Genomic DNA, 22872 nt, shown 5'->3' with positions numbered 1-22872 from the left:
TGGGCAGAGGCTGAGAACACTGAGGGTTGGTGCCAAAGGGCTGTTTGGGAGGCAAGAGACACAAGCCAGTGAAGGGTCCCCCTGGGTCTGATCTCCAACTCGACCAGTTTTCTGGGAATAGAGTGTCCCTTCAGCCCTTTCTTGCCTGAATCCAGGACATAGACTTCCAGCACTGGCTGAACAGGGTGGTCTTGGCTACTGAGACACTAGAGAGCAAATAGCAGGGTTAGCCTTTTGGCTGATGTGTATGTAAACCAATTGGCCCTGTAAGGCCCTGCCCGTCCCCAAGCTGGCCACAGGGGGGCACCTGATCTCCACGGAGCTCAGTCCGAGCAGCCACTGCAGGCCAACAGAACCTCTCCCTGTACCTGGGCACTGACTTCTGAACCACCTGGAAAGGCAGTGCCTACTCCCACCCCCACCTCCTATGGCTCTTTGAACCTTCTCCTTTCCCTCCTTTTGAAGAACGTTTTGTTTTCAAACAACTTTAGACTTAGATAAGAGTTACAGAAATGGTAGTTTCTGTTCTGTATACTGTTCACCCAGCTTCCTCTAATATTTAACACCTTACATAACCATGGTTTTGCCCTCTTTTTATGCCTCGATTGCCAGAAGAGATGAGTGGCCTGGGTGGAGAACAGTCCACTGGAATCATCTCTGCCTCAGCTCCTGCTGTAACCAGCACTGCTAGTGAAGCTTCAGTACACATGGTCCCCTGGCTTCCAGTAGCCAGGGAGGGCGTCAAGACCCAGGACACAGGCAGCAGGGGCTGCACACTGGCTGGCATGGTGGTGGAGTTCTCAGGCAGATTCACCCACTGGGTGGCAGGGAGGGGGACAGAGTGGAAGGTAATTTGCAGTGGCCCCCAGGTGGGGTGGTGTCCTGGAGCAGACTAGGCCATGCAACTCAGTGCAGCAGGGACCCTCCAAGTAGGTAAGGCATTTAGGAAGACAGTTGTAAAACGTGCCATTTCTGGGCCCACAGTGGGTCTATGAGGAACTGTGAGGCCTTCGTCAGAGCAAGTCACTTACCTGCACACCTGCCTTCCGCCATGTACTCTTGACAGTTTGGGGGCAGAGGTTCTGTTCTCAGCTAATGGAGAGTCATAAGGGCTTTGGAAGACTTGGTACTCCAGAAAGGAAGTGATTCAGGTTTCTAAGGTACGTACAGCACTAACCACCCGTCAAGGCTGGCGCAGCCCTCTGGTCTGAAGTCCTCTCTCCTATAGCCAGACTATTTCTAACCTCTGTAGGCACTGGCTGGGAGTAATGAGCTCAAAGTACTTATTGCCCCAGGTTTCGGAGTATGTCATGTGAAATGCGCCCTGGCAAAGGCAAACTGAACTAAAGGAGCAAGTGATAGAGGAAGTGAGACTGGGACATTTTTGTTTCCCTGACTAAGCTGCCTGAGGTTCAGTGGTTCTAACAGGAGGGAAGTGGTGAGGGGACAGGGTTGGGAAGACCAAGTAGTCCTGTGTATAGAAGGCCCTCAACATGGGTCCTTCCACATCTGTGAGCACCTCAGTAACTGGTGGCTTAAGAGAAACTGCAGGACCTTTCACATGGCAACTCTGCTACAGGCCTGGATCAAGCAGGCTACTTCTAGAGCTGGCAGGGGAGGGGGTCTTTCTATCCCAGGGGCAGCAGAGCCAGCGCTCTGGCAGGAAGAATACAGGAAGGGATTATTCAAGGGGTTCCACAGCCAACTGTGTCCTCAGTTTCCCTGTCCAGAGCTGCCCATGCAGGATCAAGGGAGGTTGGGGACTTGGGCCCGTCATCTGGGCAGATGGCAAGTGACACCCTGCCTAGGGCTCTCCTGCTGCAGTGACCCCAGAGTCTGGAGTGCCCCGGCCTTCAATGGGTAGGGTGGGTTCTGGGTGTTGTGAGAGGACTGGAGCCCATTCAAACCTGGGCAAGCCTGGCCTGCCAAAGGCCTGGGTTCAGATCCTGCTGCCTTTGGCTGGTCATGTGTGTTTGAACAAGAACCTTAACCTTGGTAAACCTGGAGTTCTTCACATGTGAAATGATAATACCTATCTCAAGGTTATTGTTAAGACTAAATCAGGTAATACGCCTTATCAGGCCTCAGAATAAACAGGTTGTCTTCTCCTCTTTGAGTAGGCTTTCCCAGTGTTGCTGAGTGGGGCCAAATGAAAGCAGGCTGAGATTAAACATGTGCCTGGAGAGAAGGGGAAGGGATGTCTCTGTGGAGGGTAGCTGATACAATGGGAGAACCTGGAAAGCTCGCTACTAACCTGGCCTATTCTAGCTACTATACCAGGCTCCAAGAGAGGAGGTATAAAAATAGATATGCAAAAATAGAACCGAAAGAAGGTTGCCAAAAGGACTGGTTTAATTTCTAAGATTCATGAACTTTCAAAGTTTAAAATCCTTACTGCCTATAACTAAGTCCGATGGTGGTGGTTTTGAGATTTTCTTAAAAGTGGCCACAGATTCTCTGAGGCCAAGGATGACCATCAGCCATTTTAAGGATGTCCTTACGGAAGAGGCTGATGTGGGCCGCAAGTCAGCTGACAAGTAAAGGGTGGCTGGGGTGCTTCTTGACCTGTGGAATTGTTTTCCACTCAAATCTCTTAACAGAGCCCTTAGTCCTGACAGGGGCTCAGATTTCCATCTCCATTCTGAGAAAAAGGAAGCGTGCCAGGCTCCTGCCATCCCTCCCACTCGGACAGGTTTTCATCCCTGCCTGCCACCACTGTGTGTGAAAGCTTAGAGGCTGGGGCACATTCTGATACTGTGCATCGTGCAGTGCCCAGGTATGAGGATCTAAGATTCTTGGTTATTCTTTTAGGAACTAAAGCCCCTTTTCTAGGGGATTTTGGTTCTCTTGGGAGAGGGTTTAGCTGTATCTAAAGAAATGTCCCCCCAGACTCCTACAGGGTATGGGACATAGTGCTGCTGCTTGGTTTATAAGCCAAGTTGGGTTAGCCAGCGCCGACCAGGTAGCAATGGACACTTCTTATGCCTTGGTGCCAGGCAGCTGTATAGGTTCCCTAGTGCTTGTCCCTGCAGGGATGAGTGTCCTAAGGAGGACGAAGAAAGTAGCTGAGTTCACTCTTCCTCCCTTCATCACCCACAACGGCATAAGCAGAAAGGCACCCCGTCTGCTCAGTGGCCTTCCATGCCGTAGCCCTCTCTTGGCCTGGGAGGCGTGGGCTCTGTAGGGCCCAGAGTTTGTGCCACATTCATTCTTACCCTCTCTCCTCTCTCCACTCCAGTGTATGTAGTGGAAGACCAAAGAAGGGATGACCTGGGCGCATCCTCCTGCCTCACAGCCTGCTGGACTGCTCTCTGTTGTTGCTGTCTCTGGGACATGCTCACCTGACCAGCCTGGCCCTGCTGTCCTGCCAGCTCTGCTGCCACCTCCAACAGGTGTGCCTGCCCCCATCTCTTCTGATTGCTGAAATAAATGACTAGCTCTGCGCAGACACTTCTACCTTCAACACAGTGGGATTCTAGATTAGCGGGTTACTGCTGTTTAATTCAGTGACTTGATCTTTCTAATGTTCAAAATCCATTTCCTATTGGCCTTTCACAAATGTGCTTAATGACTTTCCTTTTATTTTTTTGGCGAAAGGCTTAGTTATGAAATATATATTTATAATTTTTAAATTATACATTCAAGGTAGTAGCATAATGTAACATACCACTGAATGATTTCTCTGCTAACACCCTGTATGTTTTAATAAATTTGTCTAAACTTCAACTGTCTGAATTATTCCAGATAAAATTTAAGCCCTGGGTATCTCAGCTAGTGGCCACTGTCCAATATATGATGAGGGGCCTATTTACCTTTTCATTCTGGCTACTGCATGAGCAGGGTGGGTGTTATTAGCAAAGTAAATCCCAAGGCTGGGCGGCCTTCAGCCAGGTCATAGGGTCCTTGCTGAGCTAGCGTTCTCTCTCTAGTCCCACTCAAAGATGGGCTCACCGATGAGCCATACCCACGTCTACCCAGAGCCCAGGAAAGGGCCTCTTGGTAACTGTGGGCTGCCCCAGCAGGAAGGAGAGTAGGACCCCACAGCGAGGGTGGGGCCAGACCCAAAGCTTTCTTTTCTTGCTGTCCCCTCCCAACACATACCACCCCCCTGACACACACATACAAGAGAGAAGAGCCATCAATTCAAACCAGTCAATCATGCCACACATCTCAGTTTTGGCCACAGGGTGGCACTGAGCTGCCAGAGCAGCAAGTCAGTTTCTCTGAGGGCATGCCCTGCCAGCTCTAAGACACTGCAGTTGAAAGCTCTCTGCCTGCCCTCTGAGAAGTGATGTGCTTATAAATATTTAACTACCAGTGCTCTCTCTTTAAAGACAAACAAAAAACCATGACTTTGTAGCATCACCTGATTTCTGTAGAGTAAATGGTCCCACCATAGTTGATTTCAAGCTACCGTGATGTCCCAAGAGAGGAGTTGGGAAGAGAAGCCAAGAGTGCACCATTATGTAGTAGTTCCACCGTCCAGACACAACAGACTGTTAACCTCAAAAACAAGATCACAGGCAGATTTAGTTATTAGGAAGAAAGAGGTTTTGAATATTTATTACCCTTATTCTTTAATAATTTAATTGTAAAGTTACATAATTTAACTTTTAATAACAGCTGTGTTTAACAACTGGCAACAAAATTCCTGACAATTAAACAACTGGCTCTCCTGAGCCAGTGTAAGCCAGCTCCAGCACACCACTGCCCCCGAGCCTCTAGGAGGTCCCAGGATTGTCATGTCCACCTTATGACATTGACCAAATGGACAGAGTCTTGGAGGTGTTGCTGGTTTATTACTCATTTTTTTTGGAATGTTTAGGAGAAAGCAGGAAAGGAATCTTTAGGCAGACTGCCACTGAGGAACTGCTGTCCTGCTCCCTTAAATTCAACTATGCCCTGGTCTTTCTTTCCTATCTGCACATTACACGGAGGCTCTGAGCTTGAGGGGTTTACTCAAAGGATCAGAAAGAAGAGGGGAAGGCTTCAATGCAAAGGATCAGAGAGGGACAGGTAAGAGCTCAGGTAGAGATGGCCTCTGCGCCTCTGTTCTCATCTGTTGGCTCAAGAAAAGCAGACTTAGTAGAGTGGCACAAATGCCTTTTATTGGTCTGACCAGCATGACTAGTAGGGGGCATGGGCAGAGCTCCCCTATCTGTCCTGGCTCCAATCTTCCCTCTCCTGAGAGTTCATGACTCACCTCCAGGGGAGAGGAGTGTCTTAGGCAGGGGTGGCAGGCAAAGCCAGGAAAAATAATACAGGGTTGGGATTTGAAAGGGGCTCAGGGTGATGTAGAAAACATAGGGTTACCAGACCATCCAGATAAAACATCTATCAGGGTAAAGCAGAGGCCATTTCCCTGCAAAGGCTCCTTGTCCTTGCCAAGAATAGGAGGGGTCAGGAGGAAAAGTTTCCCTTGAGGCTTCCTACTGTGCCCTTCGTGCCATCAGCATCTCCCGGATGTTGTCCTCAGCTTCCTTCACACTGCGCTCCAGGTAGGATTTTTTCTGCTGCAATAGGAGAAAAAAACAAGGGTTACGAATGGGCTGGGTTGGCAGATGCGACTTTTATGCCCAATGGTCATGACTTCTCCTCTGTGACCAGTGACTTCCAGGAGCATGCTGTTGATTAGGAGCCAGGTGTATACACCTGACACATGGCAGGAGGAGGTTGCTTGGTACAGAAAGCAGAATGCTATAGAAGGCAGTAGCACTCTTCCCCTAGAAGGAAGTAGACTCTAAAAACAGGCATCTGGGTACATAAAGTTACACCGGACAAAGGCCAGGAAATTCCAGGACAAAGCTCCGGCCCCAGAGCAAACTGTGTCTCAAGGTTTTCCATGGCTCCGGCCAGGTCTAGTAGCCACCACCACTGCAGAATGGACTGTGTACCCTCTGCTCTGTTCAGTGAGATAGGCTTCTTGAGTCCTAAAAAGCTGTATCACACATCTCACAGAGGCAGATGAGTCAGGATGAAATCTGCTTTTCTAATGAAACTGCTGCCAGCCAGGAATCCAGGACAGTGACACACTGAGTAAAACAGACCTTTTGGAACTTGACCTCCTTTCCCCATCTGGGTCCTAAATTAAAAATCTCAAACAAAGAACTTTACTTTTAGGAGACACATCTGGACCAGGATTACAAAAGATCAGTCAAAGGAAATGATGTCTGTACATTATTTGCCCTGTGGTCACCCCGCAAGTATGGTGGTTTCACCACTGGTCCCTGCCCTGAAGACATAGTTGTGGCTACATTCCCACTGAACAGACATGAAAGGAAGGCTCCCTTTTTGAGGAATACTCAAAATAACCCCCTCCCAGGATGCATGGGATGAAGCCAGTAATGCAGAGCACTGGCCCAGGCAACCCAGCCCAGATGCAGCGTGCCCTTCTCTCAACCCTACCCCTTCACACGAGCAGCTGTGGCTTCAGGTTGACCACTAGAATGCCCAGAAGACCCAGGCAAAGGCCAGGGCAGAGGACAGGTGAGCAGCCTGGTCTGACAGGCCTTGCAGGAAAATCTAAATGAATGTCTCTATTGCTCGAGGCCTGCACCACGAAACCTCTATACATATCCCTGCCTCTAACTTCTCCCACACTCTGCCCAGATACTTATTAAACAATACATTTAGAGACCTTTTCCTGTAGGTGCCAAATGCTGTGGCATCCACGAATCTTTATCAGTTTTTGTATGAACCTCTAATTCCTGTTTGTCTTCTTTTACTTCAAATGTCCTGACAAGAAAGAGCCTGTCTCCCATCTGTCCAACGTCCATACAATTCCTTACAAACAACAGGAATGCTATAAAAACTCACAGAACCATAATTTGATGGCCATAAATGTATGTTATTGCTAAAGAATTTTAACTACATTGCTAAACCTGATACAGCCCTATCATTGTCATATCCGAGTGGGGACTTCCTTTAATAAACAACCCTTAGACTGTACCTGTGAGTTAAAAAGAGAGAAATACTAATAACGCCTGACACACCACTGAAGAATGTATAGGTACTGGGTGTTGCACAGAAGGGGAGTAGCAGCTAGATAGTGCCATTCAGCATCCAGCCCCATGGGAATCTAAGGAAAAGGCTAGTAGAGCAATCTGGGTTGTACTCCTGCAGTAGTCAGCCAAGGTTCAGGGCTCAGGGACCCAGGTGTGCTGTACTCCATCTCTGCCAACTTGCTGCCCCAACTGGCAAAACCACAAACCTGGAACATCAGCAATAGCTTTCTACCTACTGTCCAGGCCTCTGGACAATCAATTCAGTATCAATTCAGATCAAAATCAAAGTAATTCTTATCTTTAAAATTATTCATTCTATAATGTCTATTCCTTCTGTCTTCCACTTCCAGTTACATGACTTTTTCATGATTCTACCAGTGCATATCCTAAAGTCTTCAAGTTTCAAAAAATAATGCAAAATGAACTTGTCTATTTTTAAATCTTTAACTAAATTTGCTGGACATGAAAACAATTTTTTTCATCCCAACAGATGGGGCATCCCTAGCACAGAGGGACCTGTTTTCTAACTGTATTTCAATAGGTTCTTTCTCATCCTCAAACACACCTAAGCCCAAAAGAGGCTCATAATCAAACCCAGACCACAGCATCTGTCATGGGTTGAATTGTGTCTCATAAAAAGATGTTGAAGTCCTAACCCCTGGTAACAGTGAATGTGACCTAATTTGGAAAAAGGGTCTTTGGAGATGTAACCAAGTTAAGATGAAGTCATACTGGATTAGGCTGGGCCCTAAATCCAATGACTACTGTCCTTATAAGAACGCTGCATGAAGACAAAGGGACACGCAGGAAGAATGCAATACATCGCCGGAAGTACAAAGTGGAGGGTTGCATCTATAAGCCAAGGAAGGCTAAGGATGGTCAGCAGCCACCAGAAGCTCAGAAGAGGAATGGAAGAATTCTTCTCTAGGCTCTTCAGAGGGAGCAGAGACCTGCAACACTTTGATTTCGGACTTCTAGCTTCCAGAACTGAGAGAATAAATTTCTGTTGTCTTAAACCACCCACTTGGTGGTAACTAGTTATGCAGCCCTAGAAAACCAACATAGCACCTGAAATGAGGGATGCCCCCAGAGACAAAATCTACCACAACGCTCTTCTGGACCCACTGCCTCTGAGCACACTGAACTGCACAGGCATGGGTAAGGATCCCTTCAAGTTAGTACTATCAGACCGACTTCTCCCCCCGAAACTGGTAGAATTGACCCAAATACAAATCCGACTGTCAGAGAGAATGGAGAAAATGAAGGAACTAATAATTAAGTCAAACTTTCCCCTCCTTCGATCTCCACAGCTTCTTTGTAAAACTAGTCAAACCAGAAATCCTGTGGACCCCAGCCTTCCCCATTTCTGTAAATGACAACTCCGTTCTTGTAATTGCTCAAGACTGAAACTTTGGTATCATCTTTGACTCTTCTGTCACATCTGACATCCAATCAACCAACAAATCCTGTTACACTATCTCAAAATGTATCCAGAACCTGACCTGAATGAATAGCCTCGTAAATGGTCTCCTTTCTTCTTCCCTTGACCCCCCCCCTTCAGTTTCTTCTCCACAGTGGCCAGAGTCATCTTTTAACATTTAAAACCCTCCAAAGGGTTTTACTCAAAAGTAAAAGGTAAAGCCTTTTCAAAAAGCCACAGTCTTGTTCTCAGCTGACTCTCCGACCTCCCCGCCCAAAACTCCCTCTCACTCATTCAGCTCCAGCCACAAGGCCACCGAGCTTTCCCTCCTCTCCACCTGCTACGCTCCCACCTGGCCTTTGCCCTGGGTGTGAGCTCTCTGTGTGTGGGAACTCTCTTCACAAACAGCCACATTACTTGCTCCTTTGGGCCTTTCTCAACGTCACTTATGGAAAGGCCTTGATTACGTGCAGCTGCAGACCCCCTATTCTCACCCCGACTTTCCCCCACAGCACCTACTACCACTGGAAGCAGGATTTGTCTGTCTGTCCTCTCTCATAAGAAAAGGTCCATGAGGGAAAGACTTTGTTCTGTCTGCTGATATAGCCCAGTGTCTAGAAAAATGAATGGTACATAACGAACTCAATACCTGTTGGATAAAAGTGTTTACGATGGGCAATGATGCCTTACTGATTGACTGGCACACACGGTCCTTTTTACTTCTCCCCACCAACCTGAATGACTGAGGGACACCCTCCAAAGGAAGCAAAGGCAGAAACTGGCCATTCTCCTTCAAGGTGGTGTGCAGTTTTGGCACTGCCCTCTAACCTCTGCCCCTGGATATACACAAGTCTAAAACTCAAACCTCACGGATCTCAATGGGGCATCAAAGCCTTAGTCCCACAAACAGAAGAGGCCCTTACGCCTTATCAGACCTACTGTAAAACTGTGAAACAAGCCACCCCAATTCCCCACATCCTGAAATGGCAAATCCTCGAGAAACTGCACAGTAACAGGCTGCTGGGAGCTACAAGGAGGCTATGCGGTATAAGCTCCAGGAGGCATTTTTAAACCCAAACCTCCACCAGGAGTCCCAGGAAGGCATTTGCTGGCCTCGCTGCAGCACTTTTCTGTCTTGCTGAGCAATCTCCCTCAGAACGCTTTCCCTAGGAATTCTCTAGTGGCATCAAACCACAGAGCTCTGGGTGCAGTGACTTTCTTGTGGGGCCTTGTCCTGACATGAAATTCTGCGATTTCCTGTGGGGCTCAGAATGGCAGGGAAATGAAATTGCTGGGCTTACTGCACATCAGCCCAAGTTTCTTTCTGGAAGTCAGACTGGGGCTGGCATTTCATTCTTACCCTCTCACGGAGGAAAGAGGCTCAAGTCCCTAGGACTTTTCTGACATGACACGTCTCTCAAATTGACTCCTGAGGTAATTCATCTTATGACACTATCTCTACAGACTGTCTTTTCTTAGGAAGTTTGTCCTCTCTAATATTTTCCTGTTTGTCACTTCTTGGGGTACAGAAAAGTTTTCCCCTCTCACCCTCTATTTCCCCATTTATAAAATGAGGATTTGGGCAATACCAGTGTCCCCATTCCCCCATTTTTCTTTAGTCACAGAACTCTTTCTTCAAATGAACTCTTGTCTTAAAGACAAAATAAAGAAGACAGGTACAATGGAACTCAGGGAAGAAGATAAAATGGAGCTCATGACAGATAAAAGCAGATCTTCTGGCTTGTCCCTTGCCTCCAATCCAGTGTACAGGGGCAGCAGGCACATAGTCTTGGTTCCTTTTGCCCAATATTCTGTGAGACCTGTGTTGAGACCCTCTGTTCTGAGCTCCATGTTTCTGACCGAGTTTCACCCACCCTGGTCACACACTTCTTCCTTTACTGAATTTCCAGCTTCTGCAGACAACCGCCAACTTCAAGCTCTACTATTAATAAATAAAAAAAACCTTAGGCAGAGGCTATCTTCTCACTGTCTCTCCCATGACTTCCAAATTAAAAACCCGAGAGCCTCAATGATTCTCGTGTTCTCTCAGTTTGCAAAACTGTAAAATGGCCAGAAGGTGCCAGCTGCCCACAGTGGGAAAGTTTAGCAAGAGACCAAGAACTCACTGAGGGCTGAGGAGGCACATCTTGGCGAGCAAGGCGTAAAATGTGAATAAGGCCAGGAAAGGAGGAGGAAGAGAAAAAAAGAAAGGCTACGAGGGGACACAGTCAGAGAAGTCAGAAAGGGAAATGACACAGAGAGGGGCAGAGCCCCAGCAAGCAGGAGCTGCGCACAGCTCTGAAAGTGCAAGTGCTGTGATGGCCCCAATGGGCAAGGAGCACTCACCAAAGGCAGGAAAGGCGAGACCTGAGCGGGAATTTAAGGCTAAGAGACCACTGACCCAAAGACACAGGTCCATTATGACCCATTCACTTCACCATTAAGGACACAACTGGACTATAAGGTAATTTATGAACCTATATGATTAGCAAATAAGCTCAAAGAGAAAGCAATTTTAGGCACAGGGCAGGAGAATAAAGAAGTGTGAGAAGAGGTTCCTGTCTCTGCATCTTTCAGAAACTGCTTTCAGAACATCTTTAAGAGGTTTCTCTTCCTCTCTCTCTCTTTCCCTCTCCATGTCCTCCTCTCCCCCCCCCAAAAAAAATAGCTGCCACGTTATGAGGCTACCTGGAGGACCCCATGCATCAAAGGACTGAGGCTTACCAACCACCACGCCGGTGAGGTTGGAAGCAAAACTCTCCTTTCCTCCCCGTGGAGCCTTCAGGTGAGACCACAGCCCCACCGACAACTTGACCGTAACCTCGTGAGAGACCAGAGCCATTGGTACCCAGTGAGCCATGCCCAGGTTCCAGACCCATAGAAACTGAGATAAGAAACGTTTGTTTGTTTTCAGCTAAGTCTGGGGTTAACCTGTTATGCAGCAATAATAAATACAGCTCCTTTTCTGACACATGGCGGTGGAAATAAAGAGGTTCCTCTGCTGAAGGACAGGGATACAAGACGGTTCAGCTGACTGATCTGGTTTTTCTCCCAGGTGTTCTTTTACCTAAGAGACTCTGACAGGCATTGTATGGGGTCAGACTCCCAAGTGATAAGACCTTCAATCTGCCCAAGAAACCTTTACACTACTCAAGCACCTTACAGCAGAGACACACTGATGGGGGAAACTCTTATTTCCTCCAAACAAGTGTTTGGCCCCTTAGTCCTCCTAGGGTTTAAGTGATCTCTACTTACTGTTGCTCTCCCTAACGCATCAGCTTCACTTAAGTCCCAGAGAAAGTCCAATCCATCAGACAACCCAGGGAAGAAAGTAGAAAGAAAGTGGAGAGCCAGGAGGGACAACTACTTTAAGGCATATGGCACTGATCAGGCTTTACTTACAGAATCCTGACATGTGTGGGCACCAGGCCTAAAAGGGATGAGACAAGCGAGTAAATCACGTCAAGTGATAAGCAGCTGAAGTAGGCAGGGACGTGTGGCTCAGAGATTAGGGAAGAAGGAAGCTGACCACTAACTTAAATATCTAAAGTAATGGCTCTTAAAGTGAGGTCCCTGATGCCTGGCCAGGCGTGGCTCAGTGGTTGAGCATCGACCTAGGATCCAGGAGATCGGGGTTCGATTCCCGGTCAGGGTACATGCCCTGGTTGCGGGCTTGATCAATGACTTTCTCATCATTGATGTTTCTATCTCTCTCTCCCTCTCCTTTCCTCTCTCTGAAATCAATATAGATATATTTAAAAAATAAATAAATAAGCAAATGAAAAATATTAAATAAAAAAAAAGTGAGGGCTCTGAAAAATTCTGCAGTGTCAGCAACACCTGGGAACTTTTTAGAAATGCACATTCTTGGGTCCCAACTCAGACCCACTTAATCAGAATCCCAGGGGTGGAGCCCAGCAATCTGTGTTTTCACAACCCTCCAGGTGATTCTGAGGCAAACTGAAGTTTAAGAACCACTGTTCAAATGTGGTAGTCAGCAAACTTTTTCTATAAAGGACTAGATAGTAAATACCTTAGGCTTTGTGGTGTAGGCTCTGTCACAACTACTCAGCTCTGCCATTATAGATGCCATAGTCAATGTGTAAACAAATGGGTGTGGTATAAATGAATGCAGATAGCTGTGTTCTAAAAACACAAAAACATGCAGCAAGCCAGACCTGACCAGCAGGCTATAGTTTGCCAACCTCTATTCTTAAAAAGGAGGGAGTTTTAAAAAGTAGAACTGAGTCCAGCAGTTAGAGATTTCGGAGATTTTTAATTTTCAGTGAGTGCTACTTAATAAGAGCATAAATTTCCATCCATCCATCCTCCTGTTCATTCCTTCAGCCAGCTGCCAAACCATTTCTCCTCTTTTCCCCTCCAAAAACCCTGGTTCTTGAAGTCTGTGGCATTATTTTTTACCATCATCTTCCCCCACCTCGTTGCTGCAATCTTACCAATATCCTTGGGGACTGTCCCTCATTCACTGATGGCCCACCCAGTCTTCCTTTCCACCACTGCTGCCCTACTCAAGGAGGCTTCAACAAGAATGTAGATGCTCCATCAATCCCATGACCTCCTTTCCCCTCAGTTTTTACTTTACCCCAACTCAGCGACCAGTCCATGGTCATATCCTAGAGATCTTGTCAACACCAGTAATTGTACCATCTCCAAAATTTCAATTTCACCACCACTACTTCAATTCTTCAGGTCTCTTCTATCTGATGACTCTCTCTCCAGCACTTCTTCAACCTCGTCATTAAGTGACAAGTTTTTCATGATCCATTATGCTTCCATGGCCTTTCCCCCTCCTACCTGTTAAGCTTTCCACAGTCTTTCATGATATTTATTTCTCTTATAAACACCCTTTTCTCCTTTGCCCCTCTCTCCTTCTGCTGTATTTGCCTGGCTAAATGCCAACCAAGTTAAACCCAACCATCTACCTACTCCATGCTTGTACCTGAACAGCTGAATGCTGCTAGAGAAAAAGACTTAACTGTGCAGAATGGTTTCCCTTTAAATTCAGAACCATGAATCTCAAATGGGCATTCAATGCTGTCTGGAAATTTTATTAAACTTCCTTAATATGTTCACTTGTCTGCTCTCCAAAATAACTGTTTCATACCTTTTTCTCAAATCTCCTATACTCTCTCCTCTCCTCCCCTCTCATTCCCAGCTCACTGAGAAAATTCAAGTAATCTGATGAGAATTTCCTCTTCTTTCCACTACCAGATCTACTACCAACCTCCACCTATAGGTACACCCCCTTCTTTCCCTATTGTTAAAATGGAGAGTGTCCCTGCTTCTATCAAAATGCATACCTTCCACCTGGGTGTTGTCTATCTCCATTCACCTCAAAATTTCAATCCCACAGTTATCCTTTCTTTTTTCTTAATCTTCAATTTATCTTTCTCTGAAACATCCTTCTTGGTTAGACAAATCTTTTTTTTTTTAATCTTTCTTGACCTCACATTACCCTGTAGGTACTGCCCCTTTCTCTCTTTCCCTTCTTAGCAAAACTTCTTGAACCATTTGTTTTTAGTAGCTGCCTCCACTTCCTTATCTCCCATCTACCCCTCAGGCCTCTCCAATCATGTCTATCTACTCTATTAAGCTGATGTGGTCCAGCTAACCAATGAGCTCTGCTGCCCAAAGCAGCGCTTGCCTTTCTATTCTCTTCTTACTCAGCCCATCCTTACTCATCAACAGCATTCAACACAATTCTTAAAATACTTTCTTCTCTTAGCTGTCATGATACCACAGTCCAACTTTCCTCCTACGTCACTGGCTACACTCCTTCTAAGTTCTCTTTTGCTGACTCCTCCTCTGCTGAGCTTCAAAATGTTGGCATTTTCCAAGAAGCTGTCCTGGAGCTTCTCTTTTCCCATCTACACTTTCTCTTAGAAACTCTCATCTAGTCCCACAGATTTAAACATTAATTTAAATAACTCTCAAATTTTTATCTTCAACTCTGACCTCCCCTCAATTCCAGATTTACACATCCAATTGCTTTCCTTACAAAACACATCCTCTTGAATGTCAAACCCAAACTTAACATGTCTAAAACAAACACAACTGATCCACAGTCACCCCAGCCCTCCCCCCCAGTCTTCTCCATCTCTGTGGATACCACTCATCCATTTGCTCAACTTAAAAACCACTGAAACCAACCAACCAACAAAAAACAGGAGCCACACCGGATTCTTTTCTTTCTCTTTAAACCCTACATGTGTTACAGGCCGTTGAAAAGGCTCTGACTCCTGGCTACCCTATAGATGAGTGATGTCCACAGTGTCCTGTCCTCAACTGCCCTGCTCAGCTCCTGTAGACTCATGCCTATGGTTTCTTTTATGGAATCAGTCCATCTTGCATTTAGTCTTCCTCTTTTCCGGCATTACTGTCTTTTCCAAAGAACTCTGCCTGTAGTAGGGCAACTTCGGTTTTGTCATTTTTGCCTCCAGCGATGTTCCAGGCTTAATTTGCTCTAGAACCATTTGTTCCTCCTTCTGGCAGTTCAGAGTATCTGTAGAGCTCTCCTCCAACGTATTTCAAATGAATTAATTTTTTCCTATCATACTTCTTCACTGTCCAACTTTTGTATCTGAACTTAATAACTGGGAATACAAGGATGTGGATGATCTTAGCCTTGGTTTCTAATGACACATCTTTGCTATTGGTGATCTTTCCTAATTCTTCCATTGCTGCCCCTCCAAATCTCAGCCTTCTCTTGACTTCCTGGCTGCAGTCTCTATCTGAATTGACGACTGAGCCAAGCAAAATCTTCAACAATTTCACTGTCTTCACTATGTTAAATCTGTGTATTTCTTCCTTAGTCATGACTTTTGTCTTCTTGATATTCAAATGCAGACTTGCTTTAGTATTTTCTTCTTTCACTTTCATCAGAAGTCTATTCAAATCATCATTACTTTCTGCCAGCAATGTCATCTGCATATCTGAAGTTATTGGTATTTCCTCCAATTTCACCCCTTCTTCCTCTGAGTCTAGACCAGTTTTTTTGTATGTTCTGCATAGATTAAACAAATCTGTATATTTAAAATATGTGTATGTTCTATACGCAGATTAAGCCAAACCCCACATTCCCCATCCAATGCATCAGCAACTCTTAACTTACTTCCAAATATATTCCAAAATCACATTCTTCTTTCTATCCAGATCCACTGCTACCATCCTAGCCCAAGCCTCCATCATCAAAGCCTGAACGTTTTTCATGAATTTTTAACATGTCAATCAGGTTACTTTCTGCTCAAAACCCTCTAATGTCTTCCTATGACAATTTTTTAAAAATCCAAACTCCTTAACCTGGACAGTAAGGCCCTGCATGTTCTGGTCCCTGCCAAGTACTCCAACCTTATTACCCCTCTTTTCCCCTTTCACTACTTAAACACCTCCATCAAAATAAATGATTCCAACCTTAAGGCACCATCTGTACCTCCACCTAGAATGCTGTTCCTCTAGATAGTTTTTTTCTTTATTTTTTAAAAATCCTCACTGGAGGATATTTTTGCCATTGCTTTTTAGAGAGAGTAGCAAGAAGAAGGAGGGGGGGAAGAGGGGAGGGGGGGGAAGGGAGGGAGAGAGGGAGGGAGATGTGAGACATCAACTGGTTGCCTCCCACTCGTGCCCCAACTGGGGCCAGGGACTGACCCTGCAACCGAGGTACAAGCCCTTGACCAAAATCGAACCCAAGACCCCTCAGTTAGCGGACCAATGCGCTAATCACTGAACAAAATCGAATAGGGCCTCTAGATACTTTTAAGTAGCTGGCTGCTTTCCATTCAGATCTTAGCTGAAATTCCATGTTTTAAAGAGGATTTCCCTGATTACTCAATTAAAAGCAGAACTCTCTAAATCATCACCTTTGCTATATGATGTTTTCTTATTTATTATCTGTATCTGAATGTAAGCTCCATAAGAGTAAGGTGCTTGTTGGACCTAATTAATGCTTCATACTCAGCATCAAAAACTGATACATAATTCATTTAACCAACATTTATTGAGCACCCAATATGTTAGATTCAAGTACTGGGATCAAAGCAGTGAGCAAGTCACACACTTATTCATACGCCATCATTTAACTACCATTCTAAGAGGGCTCTGAGGGAAAAGCACAGTGTCTAATGGAGAAAATACCTGGTATAACCCAGGAAATCACAGAAGCACTTTGGAACTAGCTCTGAAGGATGAGTAAGAACTAACTAAGTGAGGAGGTTAGGTGGGAGTGAGAGCAATTCCCGGCAAATGGAGCAGCATGTGCAAAGGTCAAATGGAACACATGTCTGGAAACTAAATAACAGACAGTGAGACGGGAGGGGAGGGGCAGAGGGAGGGGGAGGGGAAGAGAATATGAATATATGAGAATGAATATAGAAGGATGAAGGTGCTGAGGCAGAGTCAGAACATTCAGGGTTTTACGCCATATTAAAATTTTAATATTGCCCTGGCCAGTGTGGCTCAGTTGGTTGGGCATCGTCCTGCACACCAAAAAGCCTGACAATGTAACTCCCAGTTAGGGCACATGCCCGGGTTGCAGGCTAGATTCCCCGGTAGGGGATGTGCAGGAGGTAACCAATCAATGTTTCACTCTCACATGGATGTTTCTCTCTCCTTCTACCTTTCTCTTTCTCTAGAAATCAATTTAGAAAATATTTTTTTAAAAATTTAATATTTACCTTGAAGATAATGGAAAGCCACCAGGTTTTAGGCAGGAATGACAAAAATCAAATTCCCACTGAAAACAAAATATCACTCTGGACACAACATAGAGAATGAGTTAGAACAGAATTTCCCACAGTCACCCAGTGAGTCATGAATAGGTAACATATGTGCCCAAGATATTGATCACTTTAGTTCCTAGAGTGGCTGGGTAGGTTCAGGGCAACCAAAGCCTCCCTGCCCCCCTGAGCAGTTACCGCCAACCTTGAGCACCTTTTCTCTACACTTACCCCAATGAATCATGCAAATATTATTTCCTGGGTGCTGTGATGTACAAAAGGTTGGGAAGCACTGGACTACAGGATACAAGTGTGAATGCTGAGAAACCTATTAGGAGGCCATTGCAATAGTCTTAGAAAGACAAATAACTCCTAAAAGATCATGGAATGTTTGGAAGGGAACATTATGAGTTTAGTTTTAGACATTTTGAGTTTAAGGTACCTGTAAGCCATCCAAGCTAAATGTCAGAAGAAAACTAGATTGGGTCTTAAGTTCATAGAATTCTGGGCTAGAGATATAATTTTGCATACAGGTAGTACTTGAAGCCACAAGAAGGTTGAAATTCCTAGAGAAAGAACACAGAATAAGAGGGTTTACTTAGCCTTGTACAAAGTCAACATTCAGTACGAATGAAAAGAAGAGGAACCAGCAAATAACACTAAATGGGAAGGAAACTGTCAGAAACCAAGAGAAGAGTTCAGGAAGAAGCATGAGATCACTAAAAATCATTGGATGTGTTCAAACAGAAACAGTGACATGTCAGAAATGGTTGTGAGCGGGGGAGAAAAGTGCTATATCAAGTGGCCTCACTATGAGGCCTGGCCCAAAAACTCCATGAAGGATTTTAACTGTCACAGATTAGCTCCAAGAGCACAGGTACTGTAGTGTTGGAACAAATCATTTTACTTCCTATCTTCAGTGAGACACTGGGCTTTGCACAAGTCCAACACAAGGGTTGTAGAAGTGTCAGTATAATTGTGCCCAAGGACATGATTAGAAGGGTTGAAATGCTTCATTCAGGAAATAAAGGAGCAAAGAGAATGTCCTTCAGAGACCACTAAACGCCACAGCTATGAATTGTGTGCAGTATAAAGGTACTAATGGTGTAATAAACATGACAAGTACTTGTCTGTCTCAGGAGCTGAGTAAAAGATCCGGAAGAGGATGCAGAGGCCGCTACCAGTATCACAGCCCGAGGGTCTTGGATTCCTCTCCAAAACAAAGCGAACGAACAAAAGACCCTAACAATTACAGCCTAGATAGAATACTTTCCTAAGTTCCATCATATGTGAAAAACAAATGTACACAGTACATAACAAAGAAATCTCATGAAAACAAATTTTACAAAAGCAAGAAGTTTCCCAATATACACTGCTTTATTTCTGCTTCTCCGGGATCAGAAAGCCAAGTCAATAAGGACTATTAAAATTCTACAAGTCTTCCAAATAAGCAAATAAAACAAGTTTTACTGTTATCGTTTGTCTTTAGTTTGCCATAGTCTTACAAGAGCAAGAGGATCAAATCAACAGTGTTTACTGTGGAGTTTGGCCTGTAGGCATGGTAAAGGGGTAGGTGAGTAAGGGTGTGTCTTCTGAGTGAGGAAGTAAGGGCAACACCTTGCATTCTTGGAAGTGGAGGTGTAAGTGACTCAACTGTGAGGGCAAGACTAGCACACTGGTATGTGCAGCAAAAGCCTGCAGTCCAATCCTACTCTCTTGTCCAAGCAAGTCAAGAATTTCTATTTTCACTAGGCTGGCGTGGCTCAGCGGTTGAGCATCGACCTATGATCCAGGAGATTGAAGTTCAATTCCCGGTCAGGGCACATGCCCAGGTTGCGGGCTCGATCCCCAGCAGGGGTTGTGCAGGAGGCAGCCAATCAACGTCTCTCTCATCACTGAGGTTTCTATCTCTCTCTCTCCCTCTCCCTTCCTCTCTGAAATCAATAAAGATTTTTTTAAAAAACCAAACAAGAATTTCTATTTTCTTATAACTCAACAGCAAAAAGATATACAACCCAATTTAAAAATCAACAAAGGTCTTGCATAAACATTTCTCCAAATAACATACTGTGAGGGCAAGACTAGCACACTGGTATGTGCCGCAAAAGTCTGAAGTCAATGGCCAACAGCACATGAAAAGATATTCAACCTCACTAGTCATTAGGGAAATGCAAATTAAAACCACAGTGAGTTACTACTTTATACCCATTACAATGGCTATAATCAAAAATAGAAGATAAGTGTTGGCAAAGATGTGGAGAAATTAGAACCCTCCAATATTGCTGGTGGGAATGTAAAATGATGCAGCTGCTGTGGAAAACAGTTTGGCAGTTACTCAAGAAGTTAAAAGATAAAATTACCATATGACCCACCAATTCCACTCCTACATATATATCCAAGAGAAATGAAAACAGGTGTTCAAGCTCAGGCCAGTGTAGTTCAGTGGTTAGAGTGTCAGCCCACGAACCGAAGGGTCACGGGTTCGATTCCCGGTCAAGGGCACGTACCTCAGTTGTATGTTCGATCCCCAGCCCAGTCAGGGCCCATGTGGGAGGCAACCAATCGATATGTATCCCTCACCTCCATCTGTCTGTCTGTCTGTCTGTCTCTCCCTCCCTCCCCCTTCCATTCTCTCTAAAAAGAATCAATGGAAAAAAATATCCTCTGGTGAGGATTAACAACAACAAAAACAAACAAACAAAAAAAGAAAACAGGTGTTCAAACAAAAACTTGTGAATGTGCATCACAGCAGGATTATTAATAATAGCTAAAATGTAGAAATAACCCAAATGTTCACCAACTGATGAGTAGATAAACAAAATGTGGTATATCCATAGAACAGGATATTATTCCACTATAAAAGGGAATGAAGTACTGATACATGCTAAATAGTATAACTTAGATTAATCTTGAAAACATTAAGCTAAGTCAAGCCAGACACAAAAAGCCAAATACAATATGATCCATTTATACGAACATCCAGAATAGGCAAATCTATAGACACACAAAACAGATTAATGGCTGTCAGGTGCTGGGGGGTGGGAGAGAGAAATGGGCAGTGACCGCTTAATGGGTAAGGGTTTTCTTTTGGGGGTGATAAAAATGTTCTAGAAAAAGACATGGTGATGGCTGCACAACATTGTGGATTTTCCTCAATAAAAAATAAAAAATAATGCCTAGTCTTCTTAAAATGCTGCATCACAAAGGAGAAAAGATAGGACATGAAATTCCCATGTTTTAAAAACAGGCATGGCAAGGCAATTATTTTCACAGCAAATCAATCTTTACTCCACCCAAACACTTAAGAGTAGCACACACACAAACTGGCCAGGGTAAAATAAAATGACGTAATTAATTTCTGAAAATTAACTTTAATGTTATCAGCAGAAGCACTAAACATTCAGATTAATGAGTTAATAAGGCACTCTGGGAGAGGCAATGGACAAACAAGGGTAAGGAAACTTCTATGTGATCACAGTACTACTTTCCAATCGAGTAACATACTTACACAACTAAAAAAATAGAGATACGGCAACCGGAAACCCATAAAAGGACCTGGAGACAGTAAAAACAAGCAAGAGCTCAAAGCCACTGTGGGCACAGATGAATGACTCATGGGCACCTCCTGTGATTTGTACAGGTCAGCAAAGGGCAGAACGACAAATACACTCCAATATCAAAGGGCTATTTATAAAGCTTTCAAAAAACCTCCCTTTCTTTTCATTAAAAAAGAGAAAAGGAAAATGCAGTTATACCTGTCAGTATCACCAAGAAACTGCTGTTCTCTAATTCTAAGCTAAACCTCTAGGTCAGACAAGCAGCCGGGCTGGTTGCTCATATCACTGAGCTAAGCGTTCGCAGGGGCACTGAGAGGTCAAGTCACATCACCCAGTGACATTTCTCCATTCAGGATGACGCAGGGCTCATATCATGATGAAATCACTCTATAGACCAGACGTCACAGCTGCCACTTGTCCCTAACTCCACACCCACCCAAGTAACCATGGAACCAGTACAAACAGAATAAAGTTTAATATGCTATTGGCTCTGATCTTAGTAGCTGACATAACACCAATTAAGTTTATAATGACACTGGAGTAATAAAAGAGCACTTGGCACGCACGCTTCTCTTTGAAAACATGATTCAAGGCGTGGTTTTCGTTTGGCCCTTTCTTCGATTTCCAGATGCTAGGCAACTTAGAAGCCACTTATAATCTCTTTATTCGAAGAGTTGGTGTTTAAGGAGCTTATCATTTTATAAGAAAAGAACCACTAAAATTAGAAGGCCCAGCTACTGGGAGTATCCAACCAGGAATCCCCATTTCTTTCTGAGTAAAAGTGAATGATATAGTGGTTGGAATCTAGAATCTGGAATCCTGGATTCCCACTCTGATCTCCCTCTCCTTCCCTAATTACAGTTCTGTTTCTGTGAAGTATACATGTGACCTCCATTTCTAAAACATGGGCAGAGGTCACCAAGTTTATGAGATGACTTCACCATAGAATCCACAGCTATAGGAAATAAGAGCAGCAGATAATCACTACCCTGCTGGCACTTGCATCCTTGAGCCCAATGACTAGCTAGCCCTACTAGTGGCCATATTTAGGCTACACATGGAAGGAGTCATCAGGTCCCTTGGCCACACTTACATAGTATATACTGGAGCTATCAACGAGTCCTTTGAATAAAATATAGAAAACTGTATGTTCTTATTGAATACCATACAGCAATTAAATGAGCAAACTATATATATACACACACACACACATACATATTTTTTTATATATTTATTAGTGTGGGTAGAGCTAAAAAAAAAAAAAAGCAAGTTATTGAAAGATATGGGGTAGGAAAAAGAAGGTTTATAGTTGTGAATACATGAAACAGCTTATCCTTGTATTATTATTTATGTATTATTGTATTATTTATTATTATTATTAACCTACTTTTGCCTACCCTTGTATGATGTCATTTGTTGAATTTAAGTTGCTATAAAATATGGAGTGGAGAGCTACACACCAAACACCTGTTACTAGTTGCTTTTGATGAATAGGAATAAGACTGAGGGAGGGGGGTTTGGGAGGGATGTAACAAAGGAGACTTCAATTTCATTAGCGTTGTTTTATTTTTGTAAAAAACAAACCAAAAAGAGAGTAAATATTACAAAATTACAGCATTTGCTATCTGGATGGTAAGGACACAGGTGTTTGTTAAATTAGCTGTGTACATTTATATATCTCTAGTTTATTTTCCAAATTTAAAAAAAAACACACAAAAAAAACTTTATCTTAAAAGCATTTGGTGGCAATACGCTCAATCAGTAAATAGCTACCATCCATCATATGCAAAAAACAAAACCTGTACTTACTATTTACTGTGTGCCAGCCACTGCATCAAGTGATTTACACGTATCATGCTACAAGGTAGGCAGGCACTTTTTGTCAGGGGGAAATATCTACCCTCCCCACCACCAGTTTTTCTGTGGGGTTTTTTGTTGCTGTTTTTAATCCTCACCCGAGGATTTTTTTTCCATTGCTTTTTCAGAGAGAGTCAGGGCAGGGGGAGAAACATCAATGTGAGAGAGACACATCGACTGGTTGCCTCCCACTTGTGCCACCACCAGTTTTAATTTAGTTACAGTCCTGGTCTCCTCAATCTACTCTCAGGAAGACTGGTGGCTTTTCTAATTAGCGTGTTTTGGGAACAGGAACTGTGGCT

General features: G+C 44.2%; 1 protein-coding gene across 4 annotated transcripts in view; it reads right to left on the bottom strand.

The window, feature by feature from the left end:
- The window catches only part of PFDN1 (prefoldin subunit 1), a 67128-nt gene that overhangs the window by 5518 nt on the left and 38738 nt on the right, over window positions 1-22872 (bottom strand). For all 4 annotated transcript variants that reach the window (XM_016214137.2, XM_087816335.1, XM_087816337.1 and 1 more), the window contains exon 4: window positions 4367-5513. In XM_016214137.2, the coding sequence (XP_016069623.1) occupies window positions 5430-5513 (84 nt within the window). In that variant the 3' untranslated portion in view covers window positions 4367-5429. The remainder of the gene's footprint in view (window positions 1-4366; window positions 5514-22872) is intronic.

Source organism: Miniopterus natalensis, chromosome 4 (genome assembly GCF_054644295.1).
Source record: "Miniopterus natalensis isolate mMinNat1 chromosome 4, mMinNat1.hap1, whole genome shotgun sequence".
Classification (NCBI taxonomy): Eukaryota; Metazoa; Chordata; class Mammalia; order Chiroptera; family Miniopteridae; genus Miniopterus; species Miniopterus natalensis.
The sequence above is the reverse complement of the archived record's forward strand: the minus strand, read 5'-3'. Positions and strand labels throughout refer to the sequence as shown.